At 58.4% G+C, this 19,368-nt stretch overlaps 1 protein-coding gene across 1 annotated transcript; it reads right to left on the bottom strand.

Annotated features, from left to right (window-relative positions):
• Positions 1–1,357: 1,357 nt before the first annotated feature.
• GRK1 (G protein-coupled receptor kinase 1) lies at positions 1,358–14,569 on the bottom strand. The gene is made up of 7 exons (XM_070579428.1): positions 13,788–14,569; positions 12,131–12,258; positions 9,840–9,997; positions 8,975–9,058; positions 6,434–6,558; positions 3,669–3,870; positions 1,358–3,368 (listed from the first exon to the last, which is right to left on the bottom strand). The coding sequence occupies exons 1-7, from the start codon at positions 14,484–14,486 to the stop codon at positions 3,070–3,072; spliced, it is 1,695 nt and encodes a 564-aa protein (XP_070435529.1). The 5' UTR covers positions 14,487–14,569; the 3' UTR covers positions 1,358–3,069.
• Between the last annotated feature and the right edge of the window lie 4,799 nt (positions 14,570–19,368).

Below are 19,368 nucleotides of genomic sequence, written 5' to 3'. Positions count from 1 at the left end.
TACACCTGTAAACAGTGGGGACTGACGAGCTGGTGTGAGTAGCAGGACAAAGCCACACAGGACCCGCCACAGCGAGGAGCAGAGAACAAGTGTCCCATCCAGACACCCTGGGACCCAAAGTGACACACAGGCTTTCAAGCAGCTTCAAAAATCTGGTGGCCACATGGAGATGAGAATGAAGGCAAAGTGTGTGTGCACGTATGTGCACATGTGTGTATATTGTGTGTGCGTGTGTGTGCACGTGTGTATGCACGTATGTGCATGTCTGTGTATGTACGTGTGGTTTTGAAGGGAAGAATACAACTAATATTCACATCACAATCTAGAGAGTCTGTCCCTCTTTTTTAACTTTATTGTCACCCTTTTCTGCTTGAATAGAAACTGCTTTTTTTGTGTTTTACAACTAAACGGTGGCCCTGAAGTCGTTCTGATGGCATCGCTCCAGGGTCCCTCCTGCACCGCCCTCCCCATAGGGGCCAGATTGCTAAGAAATCCCGCGGTGACGTTCTTGGGCAGTTATGTGTCAGCGGTGGTAAAGGCAGGCATGTCTTGTCGGGCCCTGGCCAGAGCACGCAGGTGACCGGGATCAGATGCTCAAGACCCGCTACCCTGTAGGGGTCTCAAGGCTGGTTTCCGAGGGGCCTGGGCCGGTTCGCAGTGTGGGGGATAAACACGGTCCGGATGACGGCTTCTCTGCAGAGGCCCTGCCCCAGGCCTGCAATGAGCCGCCTCATGGGGAGCCCCAAACAGGCAGCCAGACAGGCCAGCGGCAGCCCGAGGCCGAGCCAGGCAAGTGGCCGCTGCGTTGGGGGCAGTGGGCAGCCCCGTTGTCCAGTCAGCACGGCGCGTCCCTGGGCCCGGGCGAGCAGGGGAGAGAGCTGGAGGCAGGACCGTTGTGTGCCTCCCATGTGCCCGGTCGGGGGGATTGTACCTGAGAGACACCCACGCGGGGGTCCTGGGACCTGCGAGGGGACCCCGCACTGAGGAGCGGCCATGAGCACCTGCCTGACAGCTCAGGATGGCCCTGCACACCTTCCTCCCCCCCGGGCCTCACGCACATGCACATGCACGCACACACACGTGCACACAGACACATGCACACACAGTGAGCCAGACGCGGAGACCAGCCGGGAGGCAGGAGGCTCCTCAGTGGAGGCTCGGAAAGAGCTGCCTGGAGCTGTGGCTGCCACAGGTCTGGCCCTTTAAGTCAGTGGCTGCAGGCAGGGTGGCCGCTTCTGGGCAGGGGAGTGGCTGGGTGAGCACACGGGCTGGCAGGGTGCACCAATGGGCAGGCAGCCCCGGGGTCACAGTGTGGCCACTGACTGAGCATCCGAGATTCATCTTCTCTATGTCATACTTCAAGTTTTAAAACGGTTTTTTTTTTTTTTTTTTTGAGAGAGAGATTAGCCCTGAGCTAACATCTGCTGCCAATCTTCCTCTTTTTACTGAGGAAGACTGGCCCTGAGCTAACATCCGTGCCCATCTTCCTCCACTTTATATGTGGGACGCCTACCACAGCATGGCATGCCAATCGGTGCCATGTCCGCACCCAGGATCCAATCTGGCGAACCCTGGGCCGCCAAAGCAGAACGTGCACACTTAACGACTACACCACCGGGCCGGCCCCTAAAACTTTTTAAGATAAAGATAAAGTGACTACAGGACTCTCAGTTGCCGTGTGTGAATGCCTGGGGCCGGCTCGAGGGTTACAAGGGGGACGGCTCCCCACAGGCTAGAGCAGCAGCTGGTGTCCTCTCCTGTCCCTGGAGGGACCCACCATCCGCCCCCCGGACAGGGAACTGCCACAGCACCTTCTGATATCCACGTGGACCCGTCCCGCATGACCCCCACGCCCAGGCAGGTGAATCTCGCGCCTCATTGCGTTGCCCGGGCACTCTGCCCTGACCAACACATGGCACAGTTGGCACCCTGCCCCCTCGAGTGCCTGAGCCGCGGGGACTCAAGAGAAGTCCTTTTAAGAACAGGTCAGAGACGCTCTCTGGAAATGAGTCCTCAGGCCCTAAATCACAGCCCCTCCCCTGGGCTGGCCCGTCCAGCCCCCCACCGGGGTCTCGGCTTCCCCAGCCGACATCCAGCTTAGAGTGAGCATCTTCAGGAAGCCGCTGTGACTAAACTTGGTTCTCCAGTTGAAACCTGAAGCTCTTGGGGCCATGGGGGTTGAGTGCTCGAGGGTTACAGGGGGGACGGGTGAGGGCGGTGGCCGGGCTGGTCCGCCAGAGGACGGGCTTGTCTGCGTTCCACAAGGTGAGGACCTTCAGACTCCAGCACGAGCTGCTGGGGGCACAGAGAGGGGACCACTCTCGGCGCTCAGTCAGCAAACCCGTCAGCCAGACCACACTGCCCAAGTCTGCCGAGGAGGTGAGTCAGGAAAGGGCAGAGAGAGGACAGCCGGGCGCCAGCCCAGAGAGGGTTGGGGTCGTAAGCAGGTGCGCAGGCTGGAGAGAGAGGCCCCGGCCTGCCCATCTGCCTGGGGCCCGGCAGTACTGTGCCCAGTTGCCATCAGCTGCGACATTCTCAGGACGAAGAGAAGCTGTGGAGGGGGCGGGGCGCTGTGGTCAGTCCACCCCCAGACCCTCACACCCGCCCCTCCTCCCAGAGACCCAGGCCCCAGCCGGCAAGGCAACCCCACAGGGACTGCACCGCTCAGTGCCTGGCCGATGCCGACAGTGGCGTCCCCACTGTGCAGGTGACCAGCTCGCGCTGGCGTGAAGGGAGCAGCTTCTGGGGACAGCAGTCAAGGAGCCAGGAAGCCCCAGCACCCTCTCTCTGCACAGCCGTGGCCCACGCCCACACTCGCCAGCCTCACGCCCACAGAAGAGCCCGCAGAGGGAGGCATCGTGGGTACATTCCACCCAGGAACCATCGTTGTCTCTTTTGAGTGAAATGGGGCAAAAGCAGTGCGCTGTCCACAGGCGGGGCCCTGACTGGGGCTGGGACGCCTGCTGCTCTGTGCCTCACTCCCCCTGCATCCCAGCCCTGGGCTCCGGCTGCTCACGGAGGCATTTTCGTCCCTGCAGGTGAGGGTGGGGGGCCCCTTTTCCTCCATGTCTAGGACACCAGACACATTCCTGACTTGGATGCGGGGGCCGCCTGCCCCCCGGGGATGCCCTTCATGTCGTCAGGCATCTGCCCGTCGGAGCGCCACACGTTCAGCTCCCCGAAGATGCCCGTCTCGATCATCTCCTCCTGCCAGGGGATGGGGCAGCTGCCAGTGGCGAACTCCTGGAAGAAGTCCGCGTCCGCTTTGTCAAAGGCCACGCCCCTGACCGTGGAGAAGGCACCCACGTCCTGGATGTTCTTGGCGTAGACAGTCCTGGGGTCCGGGATGAACGGGGGGATCAGCATCCCTGTCAGAAGACAGATGGCACAGCGTGAACCGCGAACGGCGGTGCAACAGCGTTTGCCAAAGAGCCGTGCCTGCCAGGCCACAGTCCACAGAGCGGCTGCCCGCAGCTCCCGGGCGGCCTGGTCCATCGGTGCCCAGTCCTGAATGGCTGAATGGTGCTATCGGGGAGCATGGCCCATGCGGTCCTGTGCGGCTGACGTCACTGCTAAGCTGAAGAGATGCCTGACAGGCAGATTGGGCAAGGAAGGGTCAGTCACCTAACAGAGAGCCCGCGGCCCCCAGACCCACGGGCACCACCTACCGGCCTCGAGCTGCCGCCAGCTCAGGTCTTTGAAGAGGGGGTGGGCGCGGAGCCCATCACAGGTGCCGTCGCGGAAGCCCAGGCGCTTCTCGGGGTCCTTCTCCAGCAGCGCCTCACAGAAGTCCTTGCTGGCCTGGCTGAACTTGTCGGGGTACGTGACCGGCTCTGAGAGGATCCTCTGCTTGAGCTCCTTGTTCTCCACCTGTACGGCAGACGCGCCATACCGCGTTAGACCCCGCCAAACCCACCAACGTCGCCAAGCTGTCACTGCGGCTCGCGTGAGGGATGGCCCAGCCAGTGCCTCTCGGGGAGAAGCCTGGCAGAGGGGACGGCGGCAGCTGAGGGCGCCGCCCCACACCTCAGTCCTCGGGTCAGAGGGCACCCCGAGGCACTGGGGTCGGTGGATTTCAGGGAACCCTGGTTCACACCCCGGCACATTCACACAACCGATCTTTACCGGCTGGGGGAAAGCAGGACAACGATGGGCGAGGGGCAGCCTCACAGGGCCGACTGGAAGACGAAAACCTGAGGGCGAGCCCGGCGCCTGATTCTGCATCCTCTTCATGGGGTGTGACTCATGCACTGCAGAACTCCACGTCCAGTCACCCCAAAAGCGCCCTGCGCCCCCTGAGCCCATGTCCCCTGACCTGGGGCAAAAGCTGATCGTTTCCTCTGAGGATAGGTGAGCTTTGCCCTTCCTGAAACTTCACAGAGATGGAATTCCCCCGAGTGACTCGGGCCTGGCGGCTTTCGCTCAGTGTGGCGGGCTGAGGTCCACCTGGCTGGGGTGTAGCCCAGGCCCCTCGTCCTGTTGCTGCTGGAGTGGGGTTCCGTGCTCGATGGACCATGGATGGACCACGGACGGTCCACTGTGAGCTCCTGAACGGCGCCCCTAAAGCTCCTCTCGCTCGTTTACACACAGGAAGCAGGGGTGCTGGTCGGGCAGCGGGTCAGTGAGAGCCGAGGTGGGAGTTCCCATGGCGGCCCGTGGCTGGCTGCCTGCGCGTGACCAGGCTCCATGGCTCGTTTTGCTCTTCCGAGCTGTTGCTGGTTGGGAGGGAGCCTTGTCACCAGCTCAAGGCAGAGGCACAGGGTGACTCGGGGTGGAGTCCTGTGAGGACTCTCTGCTCTTGGAAGACAGGGGCTCAGTCTGTTCCCACAGCCATCTCAGGGGACGGGAGTGGGGGCCTGGGTGGGACACACCAGGAGGGAGGTCCAGGTGGAAGAGACAGATGGGCGTGACCCCAGACAGGCCGAGGGGTCAGGATGTGGGCCAGGGAGGTGCATCTAAAGGTCTGACCTCCAGACCCTGGAGGCGCCCCTCCTCACCAGCCTCTCCCTGGTTCACTCACGTCCCCGTCAAACAAGGGCCCTCACATCTCCCAGCTGAGTCACCCTCCGTCAAAGGGAGGAGGCCAGCTTTGCTGCGTGCCTTTTGAGCAGTGATCGGGCTGCAAAGAGCACCGATATGTGGTTCTGCTGAGCTGGGGCAGAGTACCCCCGGGGGACGCCTGGGCAGACGGACAGGAGAGGAACGAGGGGCGTGGGGAGTCAGGGGTCAGGGCACAGCCATGCGATGTCCACCTCCCTCAGGGACATGCAGAAGAGCTGCTGTGCCCGGGGCGGGGCCGGCGGCCCTTAGCATCCTGGTGGAGGGAGAGCTCCTAGGTCTGCACAAGGGCACCGAGGCCGTCGGAGGGGGTGACCTGCACCATGTCCTCCCGAGAGCTGGGCCCAGGCGGCTGGGCACTGCTCGTGGGGGTGGGTTTGGGGAGCCCCAGGCCCCTCTCGTCCTGAAACCCTCCTTAGTGTCAGGAGCTACATGAGATGAGGTCACCGTGTCGCCTCTCCTTCCGCCCAGGAGGGACCCTCCAGGAGAAGCCTAGGGCTCAAGATTTGAACAGCACCCCACAGGGAGGGTCATCTCCAGGCCAGCTGCAGGGACTCCTGCTCCTGTGACCCCCACAGGGAGGGTCATCTCCAGGTCAGCTGCAGGGACACCTGCTCCTGTGACCCCAACAAGGAGGGTCATCTCCAGGTCATCTGCAGGGACACCTGCTCCTGTGACCCCAGCAAGGAGGGTCATCTCCAGGTCAGCTGCAGAGACTCCTGCTCCTGTGACCCCAACAAGGAGGGTCATCTCCAGGTCATCTGCAGGGACACCTGCTCCTGTCACCCCAACAAGGAGGGTCATCTCCAAGTCAGCTGCAGGGACTCCTGCTCCTGTGACCCCAACAAGGAGGGTCATCTCCAGGTCATCTGCAGGGACACCTGCTCCTGTGACCCCAGCAAGGAGGGTCATCTCCAGGTCAGCTGCAGAGACTCCTGCTCCTGTGACCCCAACAAGGAGGGTCATCTCCAGGTCATCTGCAGGGACACCTGCTCCTGTCACCCCAACAAGGAGGGTCATCTCCAAGTCAGCTGCAGGGACTCCTGCTCCTGTGACCCCAACAAGGAGGGTCATCTCCAGGTCATCTGCAGGGACACCTGCTCCTATGACCCCAACAAGGAGGGTCATCTCCAGGTCATCTGCAGGGACACCTGCTCCTATGACCCCCACAAGGAGGGTCATCTCCAGGTCAGCTGCAGGGACTCCTGCTCCTGTGACCCCAACAAGGAGAGTCAGCTGCAGGGACTCCTGCTCCTATGACCCCCACAAGGAGGGTCATCTCGAGGTCAGCAGCAGGGACACCTGCTCCTGTGACCCCCACAAGGAGGGTCATCTCCAGGTCAGTGGCAGGGACACTGGCTGGGCCACCTCCTACCTTTTCTCCTCGGGCTCGGAAGGGTCCTCTGGCCGCGATCATCTCATACAGCGTGACCCCCAGGGCAAAGTAATCCACGGAGAAGCCGTATTCCTCACCCCTCAAGAGCTCCGGGGCCATGAAACCTGCGGGAGGAGCACCGTGACTCAGAGACGCAGCTGCTCTGCATGAGCACCCACCTTCCCCCACGAGCTGTGGGACTGACGCTTCCACATGCACTGCAGGGGGCTCTTGGGCAGAAATCCTCGGCAGGGGGCTGCGCCGTGCGCCCGAGGGTGTTGAGCAGCATCCTGGCCTCCACCTGCTAGTTAGCGCCCAGTTGTGACAACCAACGTCTGCAGACTCTGCTGAGTGTCCCCTCGGGGCAGAACCACCCTGGTGAGAACTGGTACTCTGCACACACATGTGAAGTCCCGTCTCCCTGTTCGGGCACCACAACAACCAACAACCAAGCCCCGTCCTTGCTTGCCTCCCAGGCAGGCGCGTAACCTGTGGGGCATGGGTGTGTATGGTCAGAAGCAGGTGCTATAAGCTGCTTCCTGAAAGGGCAGAAAGGACAGCTTTAAGCCACGACGTTCCAAAGAGCAGTGCAGTCGCCACCACTGCTCCGTCTGCCCACAGCCGGGTCTGTGTCACATCTGGGGAGCCAGGCCACATGCCGAGCTCCACATCTTGCAGGTCAACACCCCTGAGAGCAAGCTCAGGTCTCCATTCCCTAACTGCCCCCGTGTAGAAGCCAGCGCAGCATGTAGGAAGGGTGGATGGGCCCGTGGTCCCCTCCCTCGGGACCGGGGCTGGTGCTCTGGGCACGGGGGCCAGGGGGTTCTGTGCTCCGACGACTTTAGACATCCCAAGGTAAGCAGGGCTAATTGTGTCCGCTCATCCTGGCCCCTCCTGGTCCTTTGATGTTTCTGTGTTCATGGTAAGTTTCCAAGAGGCAGACGCACTGGGCCAATGACCGCAGCATCGTTTTTCCCCAGAGAGGTTACAGGACTGAGACTCCATGGACCCTCCAGCCCTGAGCACAGCTTTGTAAGTTCTGCTTTTCAGGGGATCACATTATGTCCAGAACTCCCAGACTCTGTGAGAAAGACGCGTTCAACCGACCACAACTAGACTGAAACAGGGTCCAAAGGAAAGTCCTGCCAGACCACGGGACGGGATTGTCCTCTGCTCATCCCCTGTTTACAGTCGGCTGCTCGCTGACCCAGGGCAGGGGCTCCGGCTCTCGGGGGCCTGGGGCCGGGCGGTGCAGAGGGCCAGGGAGGAAGGGTCTGGAAGGTTCCCCGTGGCTTTGCTGGATGCCCAGCCTTCAGTCGCACACCTGACTTGAGTATCTGCTGCAGCATCTGACCCCAAGTGCAGGGCGCGTCCACTGGGCCCAGGCAGGAGAACCTCCCGACTGGAGAGCTGTGTCCCAGCCTCTGCAGAAAGCAGCTCGGCAACCACAGCAAAGCCTATGGGGCCCTCTGGCGGCCGCAGAGCCCTCATGCTCCGCCTATCCTCAAGGTCAGACCACTTCAAACCCTGCCCTTGGTGTCGAGTTCTCTGGATCACCCTGAAATATGTGAGTGGTTTTCCACTCACATGCTCTCTCCCAGGGGTGGAACTTCATGGATTTTGGCCGAGGATCCAGGAAATTCAAGGTAAGACCTTTCCCTGAATGCAGCCGCAGATGAGGACAGAGGCACCATGCCAACAGGTGCAACAGGTGCGCCTCCAAGGAGCCCAGGGCACAGGGTTAGGAGGACTCCAGGACGCAAAACAAGATCCGAGGGGCCCAATTCCGGCGGCAGCACTTTCTTCCCAAAGCAAATCAACCCGGGGAAGGAGGTTTGCTAAGAAATTCTAAGAAGCCCCCACCCACTGGGAGTGCAGGGGAGGGAAGAACCTACGCCCGGGGGGTGCCTGCTGCATGCGTGAAGCAAGAACTCGCTGCACTGAGCACTCAGCCCGGCCTGTGCGTGAGACACAAGCATGCACACACACATGCTCAGAGACACATGCACGCACACACAGACTCACACGTGCACACATGCATGCTCTGGACGAGGGCAGCCCCTTCCCCTGAGAGGACCCCCCCCCGCCCCACACTCCATGCTGGACTCCCTTGGACAGTGAAGGCCTAGGCCACGCCAGAGATGGGGGCCCAGCATTCCTTCCAGTCGGCCCATCCAGGAGAGTTTTATTACAGTCGAGCAGGTGCCTGGCACCGACCCTCAGGGCTCTGACCCCCTCGGTCTGGCACTCTGGACCAATACATCCCGCTGATGCCCGGAAAACAGTTAAAGGTGGAAGCTTTCACCACAGAGGGCATGGTGTGTCACACCAATAGTAGTATTTCACGTGGAGAGGGGTGCAAGGCCATGGAGCAGCCGCGCAAGCCCCCTGGCCAGTGCCCCTGGTCTCACCAGTCGCTCTGAGCAACAAGGGAGCCACTCCCCTACCACCCCCAGCTCTCCCTGTGGGTCCACCCGTGGCCACAGGGACCCCAGGGCCCGCGCCCCGAGAGGCTGCCCCGCCCTTGCTCTCAGGCCTCACCTGGGGTCCCCGCATAGCCCTTGGTCTTGGTCTGCCCGTCCTTCAGCTCCACGGCCAGCCCAAGGTCGGAAATTCGGATATTGCCTGAAAAGCAAACACAGGCTGAGGTCATAGGCGGCTCCTCGGAACAAAGGCACCTTGTGTTCCCAGAGCCACGGGACCTAGAGCCAGCCTCCGCATCCACGCACACATGCACACGCTCACACACACGCTCACGCACTCACATGCAAACGCTCATGCACAAGTGCACACACACACACCCCGGAGACCCTGAGGCCTCAGCACCCAGGTGCCTCCCTCCCCGTCAGATGGCAGAGGGGCTGAGGGGTCCCAGCAGCCACTGGAATTCGGGGCATAATGCCCCCAAGTCAGCTTCCTCGTCTGCCCTCCCTCCCCCAGCCCCACAGTGACGGCCCCTGAGAACGCCTGTGCGTGTCGGACTTGGTGACAGAAAGGGGGTCGAAAGGGACGCACAGGAAGCCCAGATCTCTACGTTCATCTTCTCATCAGAATCCCAATTTGACTTCACATAGAGGCAGAAAGACAAGAGTGATAGAGTGAAGATTTGGCCATAAAATATTAACTGCTTACTAATAGCCCCACACACTACAGACCCTGCGTTAATTCCCTGTAACCCTAGTGCCTAATATGGACCAAATTTCACCAAAGTCCATCAAAAATCTCCCTTTGGAGACGATACCGTTCTGTCACAAAACGATTGAATGAACAATACACTTAAGACGTGTCTTGGTGCTGTTTAAAGCTATGCCGAGCATTTCTCAAAACCAGCCCATCCCCCACGACCCATCAAGCCACAGAAAGGAGCAGAGCAGGGCAAGGGGACTGAGAGGGGAGGCCACCTCACCGTCGTCGTCCAGCAGCACATTCTCAGGCTTGAGGTCTCGGTAGACGATGTCCCTCTGGTGGAGGTGCTCCAGGCCGCTGATGATCTGGGCCGTATAGAAGACCGCGCGCGGCTCGGGGAAGCCAGGGCTCTCCTCGTTCACGTTGTAGATATGGTACCTGGGGGCAGACCGTGCGGAGGCCCGTGCGTTCTGGGCCCAGCTCTGAGTGCTGCACCCGCGGTTCTGAGGGGAAGCGGCACCTCAGGGACATGGGGGCCCTCAGAATCTGCATTGTCGGGAAAGCGTCCGGTCCTTTCAGGGCCTCAGCGTCCAGCCTAAGGAGCCCACGGCAGGCAGTGCAAAGACCCCTGGCAGCGGGTGTCCACACCTCACAGACTCCTCGCCACCGCTGTCGCAGGGGAGGAGCGGGGCCACAAAGTGCACCCCCTACCCCTGCCCTGGCCTGCGGAGGCCACAGTGCCCTTTCACTGCCGCCCGCAGGACGAGCAGGGGCCGAGGAAGCAGGGCAGGCCGAGCGCCCTCCAATACGCGTGGTTCATACAGAGCGCCGGCCACTCCACCCGAACATCAGAATCCTGTGGACCGGCGGCCGGACGCCCCTCCCCAGCGCCCCCTCCCCGTAACTGTCGTGTCTCAAGTTCCCACTATCACGCATCACAGAGAAGCAAAACCTAACAAATAAAAGGAAATTAAACTAGAACAACCTGGGAGAGTAGAGGTAACCAGGAATCTAAATAACACCAGGAGAAACTCTCAAATCAGCCGGAGCACAGGACGGCAGGAACAGCAACCTGACAGCTCGTATCACATCCATGTAGTAGTGGGATGCGGTTGGTGTGGTGTCGCCATCATCTCTGCTCTAAGTCCCGCCATTAGCACTTCCCGACCTTCTCTTCCACCGACCTTCATGGGTTCCCTAATGAAGCTCTCAGAATCCTCATCAGGAAAGGGGGCCAGCAAACTGACCTGGCAGAGTGTTGTGGAGATGAACCCAGAAGGGAGAATGGAGGTGCGGGGCCTGGCAAATAGCACCACAGCACTGGCCCCCTTCTGTGTATGTGACTGACACTTTTCCAGGGGCCTCACAGGCACTAACTTCTCCCCACAACAGCCTTCGAGCACCGGTGTTATGCTTTATCCCTGTTTTAGACCAGCACACAGAGGTAAGAGCAGTCAGGTGGCCCAGCCATCGAGTGGGCCTTTTCTCAGCTCTGAGAGCCAGTGGTACGTGTCCCACAGGGAGCCGGGGCCAGGCCGCAGATCCACAGCAAATGCAGCACGCGTGGCACTGACAGCCCTGTGCTCTCTGCCGGGTGATGGCAAAGCCGCAGTTCCTGAAGTTGGCTGCGTCGTGTTTCCGGCTCTGCGGTCATCCCCAGGAGTGGGCCGTGGATGACATTTGTCTTCGCTGACCATCCCTCTCGACACAAGGCCCCCGCTCACCCCTTTATTCATCTGCCCGTGCAGCCAGCACTCGACCCACAGCACCACACACTCCTGCTGCCCACCCCACTCAGCCCTGCGTCCACACAGCCCCGCATCCACACAGACCTATGTCCACACAGACCTGCGTCCACTCAGCCCTGCGTCCACACAGCCCCACATCCACACAGACCTATGTCCACACAGCCCCGCATCCACACAGACCTATGTCCCACAGACCTGCATCCACTCAGCCCTGCGTCCACACAGCCCCGCGTCCACACAGACCTATGTCCACACAGACCTGCATCCACTCAGCCCTGCGTCCACACAGACCTATGTCCACACAGACCTGCATCCACTCAGCCCTGCGTCCACACAGCCCCGCGTCCACACAGACCTATGTCCACACAGACCTGCACCCACTCAGCCCTGCGTCCACACAGCCCCACATCCACACAGACCTATGTCCACACAGCCCCGCATCCACACAGACCTATGTCCACACAGACCTGCATCCACTCAGCCCTGCGTCCACACAGCCCCGCGTCCACACAGACCTGTGTCCACATAGACCTGCATCCACTCAGCCCCGAGTCCAAACAGCCCTGCGTCCACAGGACACACCGACGCCTGAGGCCACCCCCCCGGGTGCATCTCACACGGGACTGAGCACTAATCGTTTCAAGTACCAGCCACCAGAAGACAGAGAGAGGAGGATCCCGACTGGGGCACAGGCTCTTCCACAGATGTCGCCATGCTCCGCAGGGGGACGTGGCCCCGTGGGGCCCCCGAGGTCCCCTCTCCAGCTCGGCCACTCGAGCCTTCCCAGTCCCGGCTCCCACGCTGGGGAGAAAAGCCCACTTACCTTATGTCGCCCCCATTCATGATGGTCATCACCAGACAGAGGTCAGTTTTGGTTTCAAACGCATAGGCCAGAGAGACTATAAACCTGCTGTGCACTTTTGCCAGAATCTTCTTCTCCACCATGGCACCCTGGAAAGCAGGATGTCGGGTAAGAACACAGGTGTAGGCAGGAAGTGACATCGCCATGAAAGACGAAATAGAAAGTTGCAAATCCATTTCAAGTGTGGTTTGCACAAAGCAACTGAAGTAACCTAGACACGCTCACTCGCCCCACGGCCCAGACAGACGCGGACACGCAGACAGGCCATGCTCACAGGGCTTCAGGTCTCCTGGAGCCCCCAGCCAACTAGGCTGAAACGCCAGGCAGGGCTCCCAGCGTGTCCCTGGCAGCCTGTTCCATGCTGACGTCTCTTCCAGTTCTTCCTTACGTCTAACCAGCTTGTCCTGCTGCAGCCCCAGCCCTTTCCTGCTGTCCAGGCCTCCGGACAGCAGGGGACAGCAAGGTGCGTGGCCCCACATCCCCCAACACACCCCGCATGCCTGCTCAGTTTCTACCTTTATTTTCAAGCCTCATGAGGTCCACTTGATATGAATTTAGAAGTCGTGTTTGGGCAAGGAAGGCAGATCCCCTCCTGACGCTGGGGAGGCCCCTCTCACCCACATGGCACCGGAAGATTCTAGGCTGGTGCCACGCGGTATCAAGTTCAACGAGGACAGTGAACTCGGAGCAAAGAGACGGCAGCCCTGACTGTTGTGTCAACATCAGGATGGACGGGCATGAGGGGGAACTGTGCCCCCCAGTCCCACAGGAACGGCACCTGCGAGGAACGCCGGGTGCGCGCCGCCATCCACCCGGAAAAGCTGCGTTTGCCATGGACACGGTCTGAGCGGTGCAGCGGGAAGGGGACAAGGACCGTGCGGGACACAACGTGCAGCTGGGGGATGAGGCCTGAGACGTTAAGCAGCTTTCGCTGATCCCACCCAAATGGAGTCCGACGCCTTAGAGCGGACACCGCGGGGCACCCACCCACGGCTCCACTCCGTCCCATCCCTGACGACGGCTGCTCTCGGGGGACAGCCTGTGCCCGGCGCCACAACAGGCTCTCCTCACAGGGAGGACGGACCCAGCCCTGGCTCCAGCCCTGTGTGTTCTCGTCATCCCCTCACAGGGGCTTTGGGAAAGTGCCAGAAAGTCAAAGTCAAGAGCCCGGAGAACGACCCGACACCGGCTGCTGCATCTCGTCACGTTGGTGAAAAGCCGAGAAGGGGACGAACCGGAAGCATCACCCACAGCCACAAAGGCAGAGGCTGCTCTCCCAGAAGGGGCGTCAGCTGACCCCATCTGTGCGCAGGGCGCCAAGCCCAGGGGTTAAGAGCAGCCAGGCAAGCTGAGTCGCAGGCCGGGAGGACCCCAGAGGCCAAACCACGCCGGGCCGGCTGCTTGGCTGCAGCGCACAGACCAGCCGACTCAGACAAGGAGGCACAGGTGGCCTGGAAACCAGCTGAGGCTGCAGGCAGGAGAGGCTCCAAGTCAATGCACATGGTGAGCTGGCCAGCCAGCCGAGGAGCATGGCACAAGCTGGACAAGGCCCCCAGGCCCCACCCGGAGCACTGCCCCCCTGCCCACCCTCGGCCCCGCGGTGGCACCGGCTGCCCACCTGGTACCCCTTCCTTTTCTTCAGCCTCTTCTTGTTCAGCTTCTTGCAGGCGTAGATCTTGCCAGTCGCCTTCATCTGGCAGGCCCACACCTCCCCGAAGCCGCCTTTCCCCAGGACCCGGAAGTCCAAGAACCAGTCCTCCCCTGTGGGCTGGGCCTCCAGCCACTTCCACTGCAGGAACCTCTGGAAGTGCAGGCTGTCCAGGTACTCCTGGAAGGGCGCCCGGCTCAGGTGCGCCAGAGTGGCCCGCAGGAGGGGCTGGAAGAGCCCATCTCCACTCGCCGAGGGCCCCGCCCGGACCTGCGCCACCATCTCCTCATCCAGGAAGCTGCAGAAGAGCTTGGCCTGGGGGTCCAGGTACTCCGCCAGGATGGCCTGGGCCTTCTGCGGCCGGAGGTCGTCGTCGGCTGTGTCGTAGTCCTCGATGTCCTTCCAGAGCTCCAGGGCCGGCACGTGCCTCTCGTCGGCCCTCAGGAACTGCTGGAAGAGCCGCTTGCCGATGGGCTGCTCGGAGCACAGGCCCCGGAACTCTAGGTCCAGACTCTCACGGAGCCCCTCGCACTTGGAGAGCGGGGGCAGCCTGAGCTTGGACAGGTACCTCCTGTCCCGGGTGGACGGAGCACTGCTTCCATCGATGCTGCCCCGGGCAGCGATGAAGGCGGAGTTGGCCACCACCGTCTCCAAGGACCCGAAATCCATCCCGGCATCTCAGGCGTGAGGGGCCATGGGCCGGCCCTCGGCGCCCGTGTCCGCAGCGGACCTGACCCACTGCCCTCTCAGGACAGGAGGTGCCCCGGCCGGTGCGAGGATGGTGGGGGCCACGCGGGGGCCCCAGGGAACCCACTGACGCAGCTCGGACTAAGTCCCAGCCGGGTTACGGAGGACACACTCAGCGCGGAGAGCAGGGGCCAGAAAAAGACAATCCCCTAAGCGGCTCCCAGACGGATTAGACGGCCCGCCCACGCTGCTCTGTCCTCAGACAGCCGCTGTCTTCTGGCAGGAAGGACACACTCAGGCCCCAGACGCACGGCGCTGCCACCCCAAAGCTGCAATCCACAACGCGCGGCCCGGTCTGGGCCTCCGGGCTAAGCAGACGGCTCGACTGCCCGTTTGTTTCCTGGCAGGGACAGAAGCCAAATCTAAGCAGGGGGACCCAGGAGAAACCCTAAATTATAAAGATGACAGGTGGTTTTCCCGCTATGTTTAGTTTTTGTCTTAAAAAAAAGCAAATGAGAAGAAAACCAACTGATAACAGGAATTTAGAGAGAAAAAGACACAGTGAACAGTTTCCTGGGGCATCCGCAGGTGAGACCACTGGCCGGGAAACTGGTCAGTGTCTGAGGACCGACATCTGTCCTGACCTGACACTGAGAGCAGCTGTGTCCCATGTCACAGAGCTGATGGCTCTGAGGACCAGGGCAACCCCGGCACTTGCTGTTTCTCCCTTCACCTGGGCATGCCAGCCAAGCAGAAACGCCCCAAGAAGCAGTGCAGTGAAGCAGGAGACCCCGGCTAGGCTCAGAGGGGGAGGGAGGGGAATGAAGAGGCCAGGACACACCTGGGGCACACCTGGTGCACAGCTGGGGCACAGCAGCGACAGAGCTGGGGCACACCTGGGACACAGCCGGGACATACCTGGGGCACACCTGGGACACAGCTGGGGTACACCTAGGGCACACCTGGGACACAGCAGGGATATACCTGGGGCACACCTGGGACACAGCTGGGGCACACCTGGGACACAGCAGGGACATACCTGGGGCACACCTGGGACACAGCTGGGGCACACCTAGGGCACACTGGAAGCACACCAGGAACAGAGCTGGGGCACACTCAGGGACACCTGAGACACAGCTGGGGATGCCAGGACCAACGGAAATGTCAGCTTCGTGAGGGCACAGCCTTGTCTGTTTGGCACTCAGTAGGTGCTCAGGGAAATGTAAGGGAAGAATGACAAGGAAGTGATGGGGGTGATGACAGCTTACAAGGGGAGGAAGTAAAGGGTTGTAGAAATGAAGAACTCTCGAGCCAGAAGAGGCTGGGGGACCATCGGGCCCACCTGCTGGTTCCACGGTGGGAGGAGAGGAGTGGCCCAGAGGCAGCGAGATTCTGCAAGCGGGTGCAGGGAGCCGGGCGGGTCCTCTGCAGGGACTGGGGAGGCAGAAATGAGAACATGCCAGGTCAGCAGCCAGGTCCCCCCATCTCCAAACCAGGTGGGTTGGAGTCCAGCTGGGCCACTCAATAGCCCATGACTTTAACCCCTTCCTGCCAACCCCATCAGGGTTCAAATGGGACAGTGGTTCCCATGTGCCTTGCAGAATGGGGTCCCCGCTGGCATTTCCCACAGTGTCCTGAGTCAGTGCCTCCCCACCGTCCAGGCAGACAATCTCCTGGAGATCTGGCTGAAATGAAGATTCTGCTTCAGTGGGTCTGGGGGGCAGCCGAGAGTCTCATGTCTCACAAGCTTCAGGTGACACTGTGACGCGGGGCAGGACCACAGTGAGAAGCGGAGTCTGAGGGGCACGGCTTCCATGGGATGGGCACCGAGCCGCATCCTGGGCAGGGGGAGCACCCGGACAAACAAAGTTAAATACGTTCCCTATCGTGGGCTCGCTCAGAGACGTCAGAGAGAACTCGGCTCTCTAACAGGGGAACAGCAGGCAGTGTTTCCTAGACACCTTTGGATTTTTTTAAATCAAACATTTTATTTGGGGATAATTGTAGATTCATGTGCAGTTGTAAGAAATAATCCAGAGAGACCCCGTGTACCCTTCACCCAGTCTCCCCCAGTGGCGACATCTTCCCAGACGGTAGCTCAGGAGCGCAGCCAGGACACTGACCCTGACACGGGGAACACAGAGCATTCGGTCACCACGGGACCGTTTCCCCTTTACGGACGCACCCACCTCCGCCCCTCCCCTCCCCACACTGACCCCCGGCAACCACCAGTCTGTTCTCTGTTTCCATAATCTTGTCATTTCGAGAAGGTCCTATAGATGGAACCAGACAGAACTTCACTTTGGGGATTGGCTCTTTTCACGCAACATAAATCTCTAGAGATTCACCCAGGCTGCTGCGTGTTCCAGCTGTTTGTTCTTGTTACTGCTGAGTCGTTAGCGTCCACGGTGTGGACGGACCGCTGTTGGATCATCCACCCACTGAAGGCCATCTGGGTTGACTCCAGTTTGAGGCTATCATGAATAAAGCTGCTATGAACATATAGATTTTTGTGCAGATATAAATTTCCATTTCTCTGGAATTAATGCCTAAGAGTGTAATTGCTGGGTCGTACGGTATTTGCACGTTTAATTTCTTAAGAATCTGGCAAATGGGGCCGGCCCCGTGGCCGAGTGGTTAAGTTGGCGCACTCCGCTGCAGGCAGCCCAGTGTTTCGTTGGTTTGGGTCCTGAGTACAGACATGGCACTGCTCATCAAACTGTGCTGAGGCAGCGTCTCATATGCCACAACTAGAAGGACCCACAATGAAGAATATACAGCTATGTACCGGGGGGCTTTGGGGAGAAAAAGGAAAAAAAAAAATCTTTAAAAAAAAAGAATCTGGCAAACTGTTTTCCAGATAACGGTGCCATTCTCCATTCCCACCAGCAACGTGTGAGTGACCCAGTCTTTCAGCACCGTCACCAGCATTTGGTGTTGTCACTATTTTTTATTGTAGCCATTCTGAGAGGTGTGCACTGGGATCCCACTGTGCTTTTAATGTGCGGTTCCCTAACAGCTGACAATGTTGACACCCTTTCACGTGTTCATTTGCCGTCTGTAGATCCTCGTTGGTGACATGTCTCTTCGTGCCTTTGACCACGTTCCAAGTGGACTGCCTGCTTCTTTGCTGTTGAGTTTTTGAGAGTTCTTTCTGCGTCTCAGATGCCAGTCCTTTGCTGGATTTGTGGTTTTCAAACACCTTCTCCCGGCTGTAGCTTGGCCTTGACCCTCTCCATGTGGGATCACACAGAACAAAAGTTCGCAATTTTACTGAAGTCCAATTTATCAATTTTTCCTTTTATGGATTATGCTTTTGATGTCAAGTCTGAGAACTCTCTGCTTAGCCCTAGATCTTGAAGATTTTCTCCCACGTTTTTTCTAAAAGTTTTATACTTTTACATCAAAATTCATCACCCATTTTGAAGTAATTCCTTTACAAGGTTGGAGACAGGTTGAGGTTCGTTTTTCACCCACAGACGTCCAGTGGCTCAGCCCCACTCGTTGAACAGGCTTCATGCAGCCTCTTCGGCACCTTTGTCAACAACCAGTTGGGCGTATTACTGCGGGTCTATTTCCGGACTTTCTATCCTGTTTCGCTGGTCTCGGTGTCCGTCCCTCCACCAACACCACACTGTCTTGATTGCTGAGGCTGCACAATAAGCCTCGAAATTGAGTAGACTGAGTCTTCCCGCTGCATTTCTCTTTTTCAAAAATATTTTCAAAAAGACATTTCAAAAAACTATCTATTTAAAATACAGAAGAAGATACCTATTCTAGTGCTTTTGCCTTTCCATATAAATTTTAGAATAGATTTGTCTATATCTACAGAAAAATCTTGCTTGTATTTTGATAGGAATTATGCTAAACTTTTATACCAATATGGGGAGAACTGACATCTTTGCCACATCGAGTCTTCCAGGTGTGAACGTTAACATGCGTCTCCATCTCTCTAGATGTTTAATTTCCTTTATCACCACCGTGAAGCGTTCAGCACACAAGTCCTGTCACATTGTACGTATTCCTTTCTGTTTGGAGCAACTGTAAATGGTGGTGTGTTTTTAATTTCAGTGTCCACATGTTCATTGCTACCACATAGAAATACAGTTGATTTTTGGACATTTTTCTCTCATATCCTTTGACCTTGCTGAGCTCACTTATTCTAGGAGTTTTTCTGTAGAGTCCTTGGGATTTGGTACATATACAATCACGTCACCTGAAAATAGGGATGGTTTTATTTCTTCCTTTCTGGGCCGGATGCCTTTTGTTTTCTTGCCTGCCACAGCAGCTACCACATCCAGTCCAAGGCTGATAAGCATGCAAACAGAAGAAACCCATGCCTTGCTCTCGATCTTGGGGTCAACACATTCCAGTTTTTTACCATTAGAGATGATATTAGCTGTAGAGTTTCTGTCAATGCTTTTAATCAAGTTGAGTAAATTCCCCTCTACCCTTAGTTTGCTGGGAGTTCTTAATCATAAAGGATGTTGAATTATTTCAAACGCTTTTTCCACATCAGTTGATATGATCATGTGATATTTCTTCTTTAGCCTGTTAATGTGGTGGATCACACTGATTGATTTTTGAATATTGAACCAGCCTTGCATCTCTAGAATACAACTCATTGCATCACAGTGTATAATGCTTTTTATACAGTGTTGGGTTCAATTTGCCAATATTTGGTTAAGGATTTTTGTGTCTATATTTGCGAGGGATATTGGCCTGCAATTTCTTTTTTTTGTGCTGTCTTTGTCTGGTTTTGTCAATTTTATAGATCTTTTCAAAGAACCAGCTCATTGTTTCACTGATTTTCTCTTTTACTTTTCTGTTTTTAATTTCACTGGTTTCTGCTTCTATCTTTTAT

Source organism: Equus przewalskii, chromosome 16, assembly GCF_037783145.1.
Source record: "Equus przewalskii isolate Varuska chromosome 16, EquPr2, whole genome shotgun sequence".
Classification (NCBI taxonomy): Eukaryota; Metazoa; Chordata; class Mammalia; order Perissodactyla; family Equidae; genus Equus; species Equus przewalskii.
This window is presented reverse-complemented; position numbering and strand designations above follow the sequence as displayed.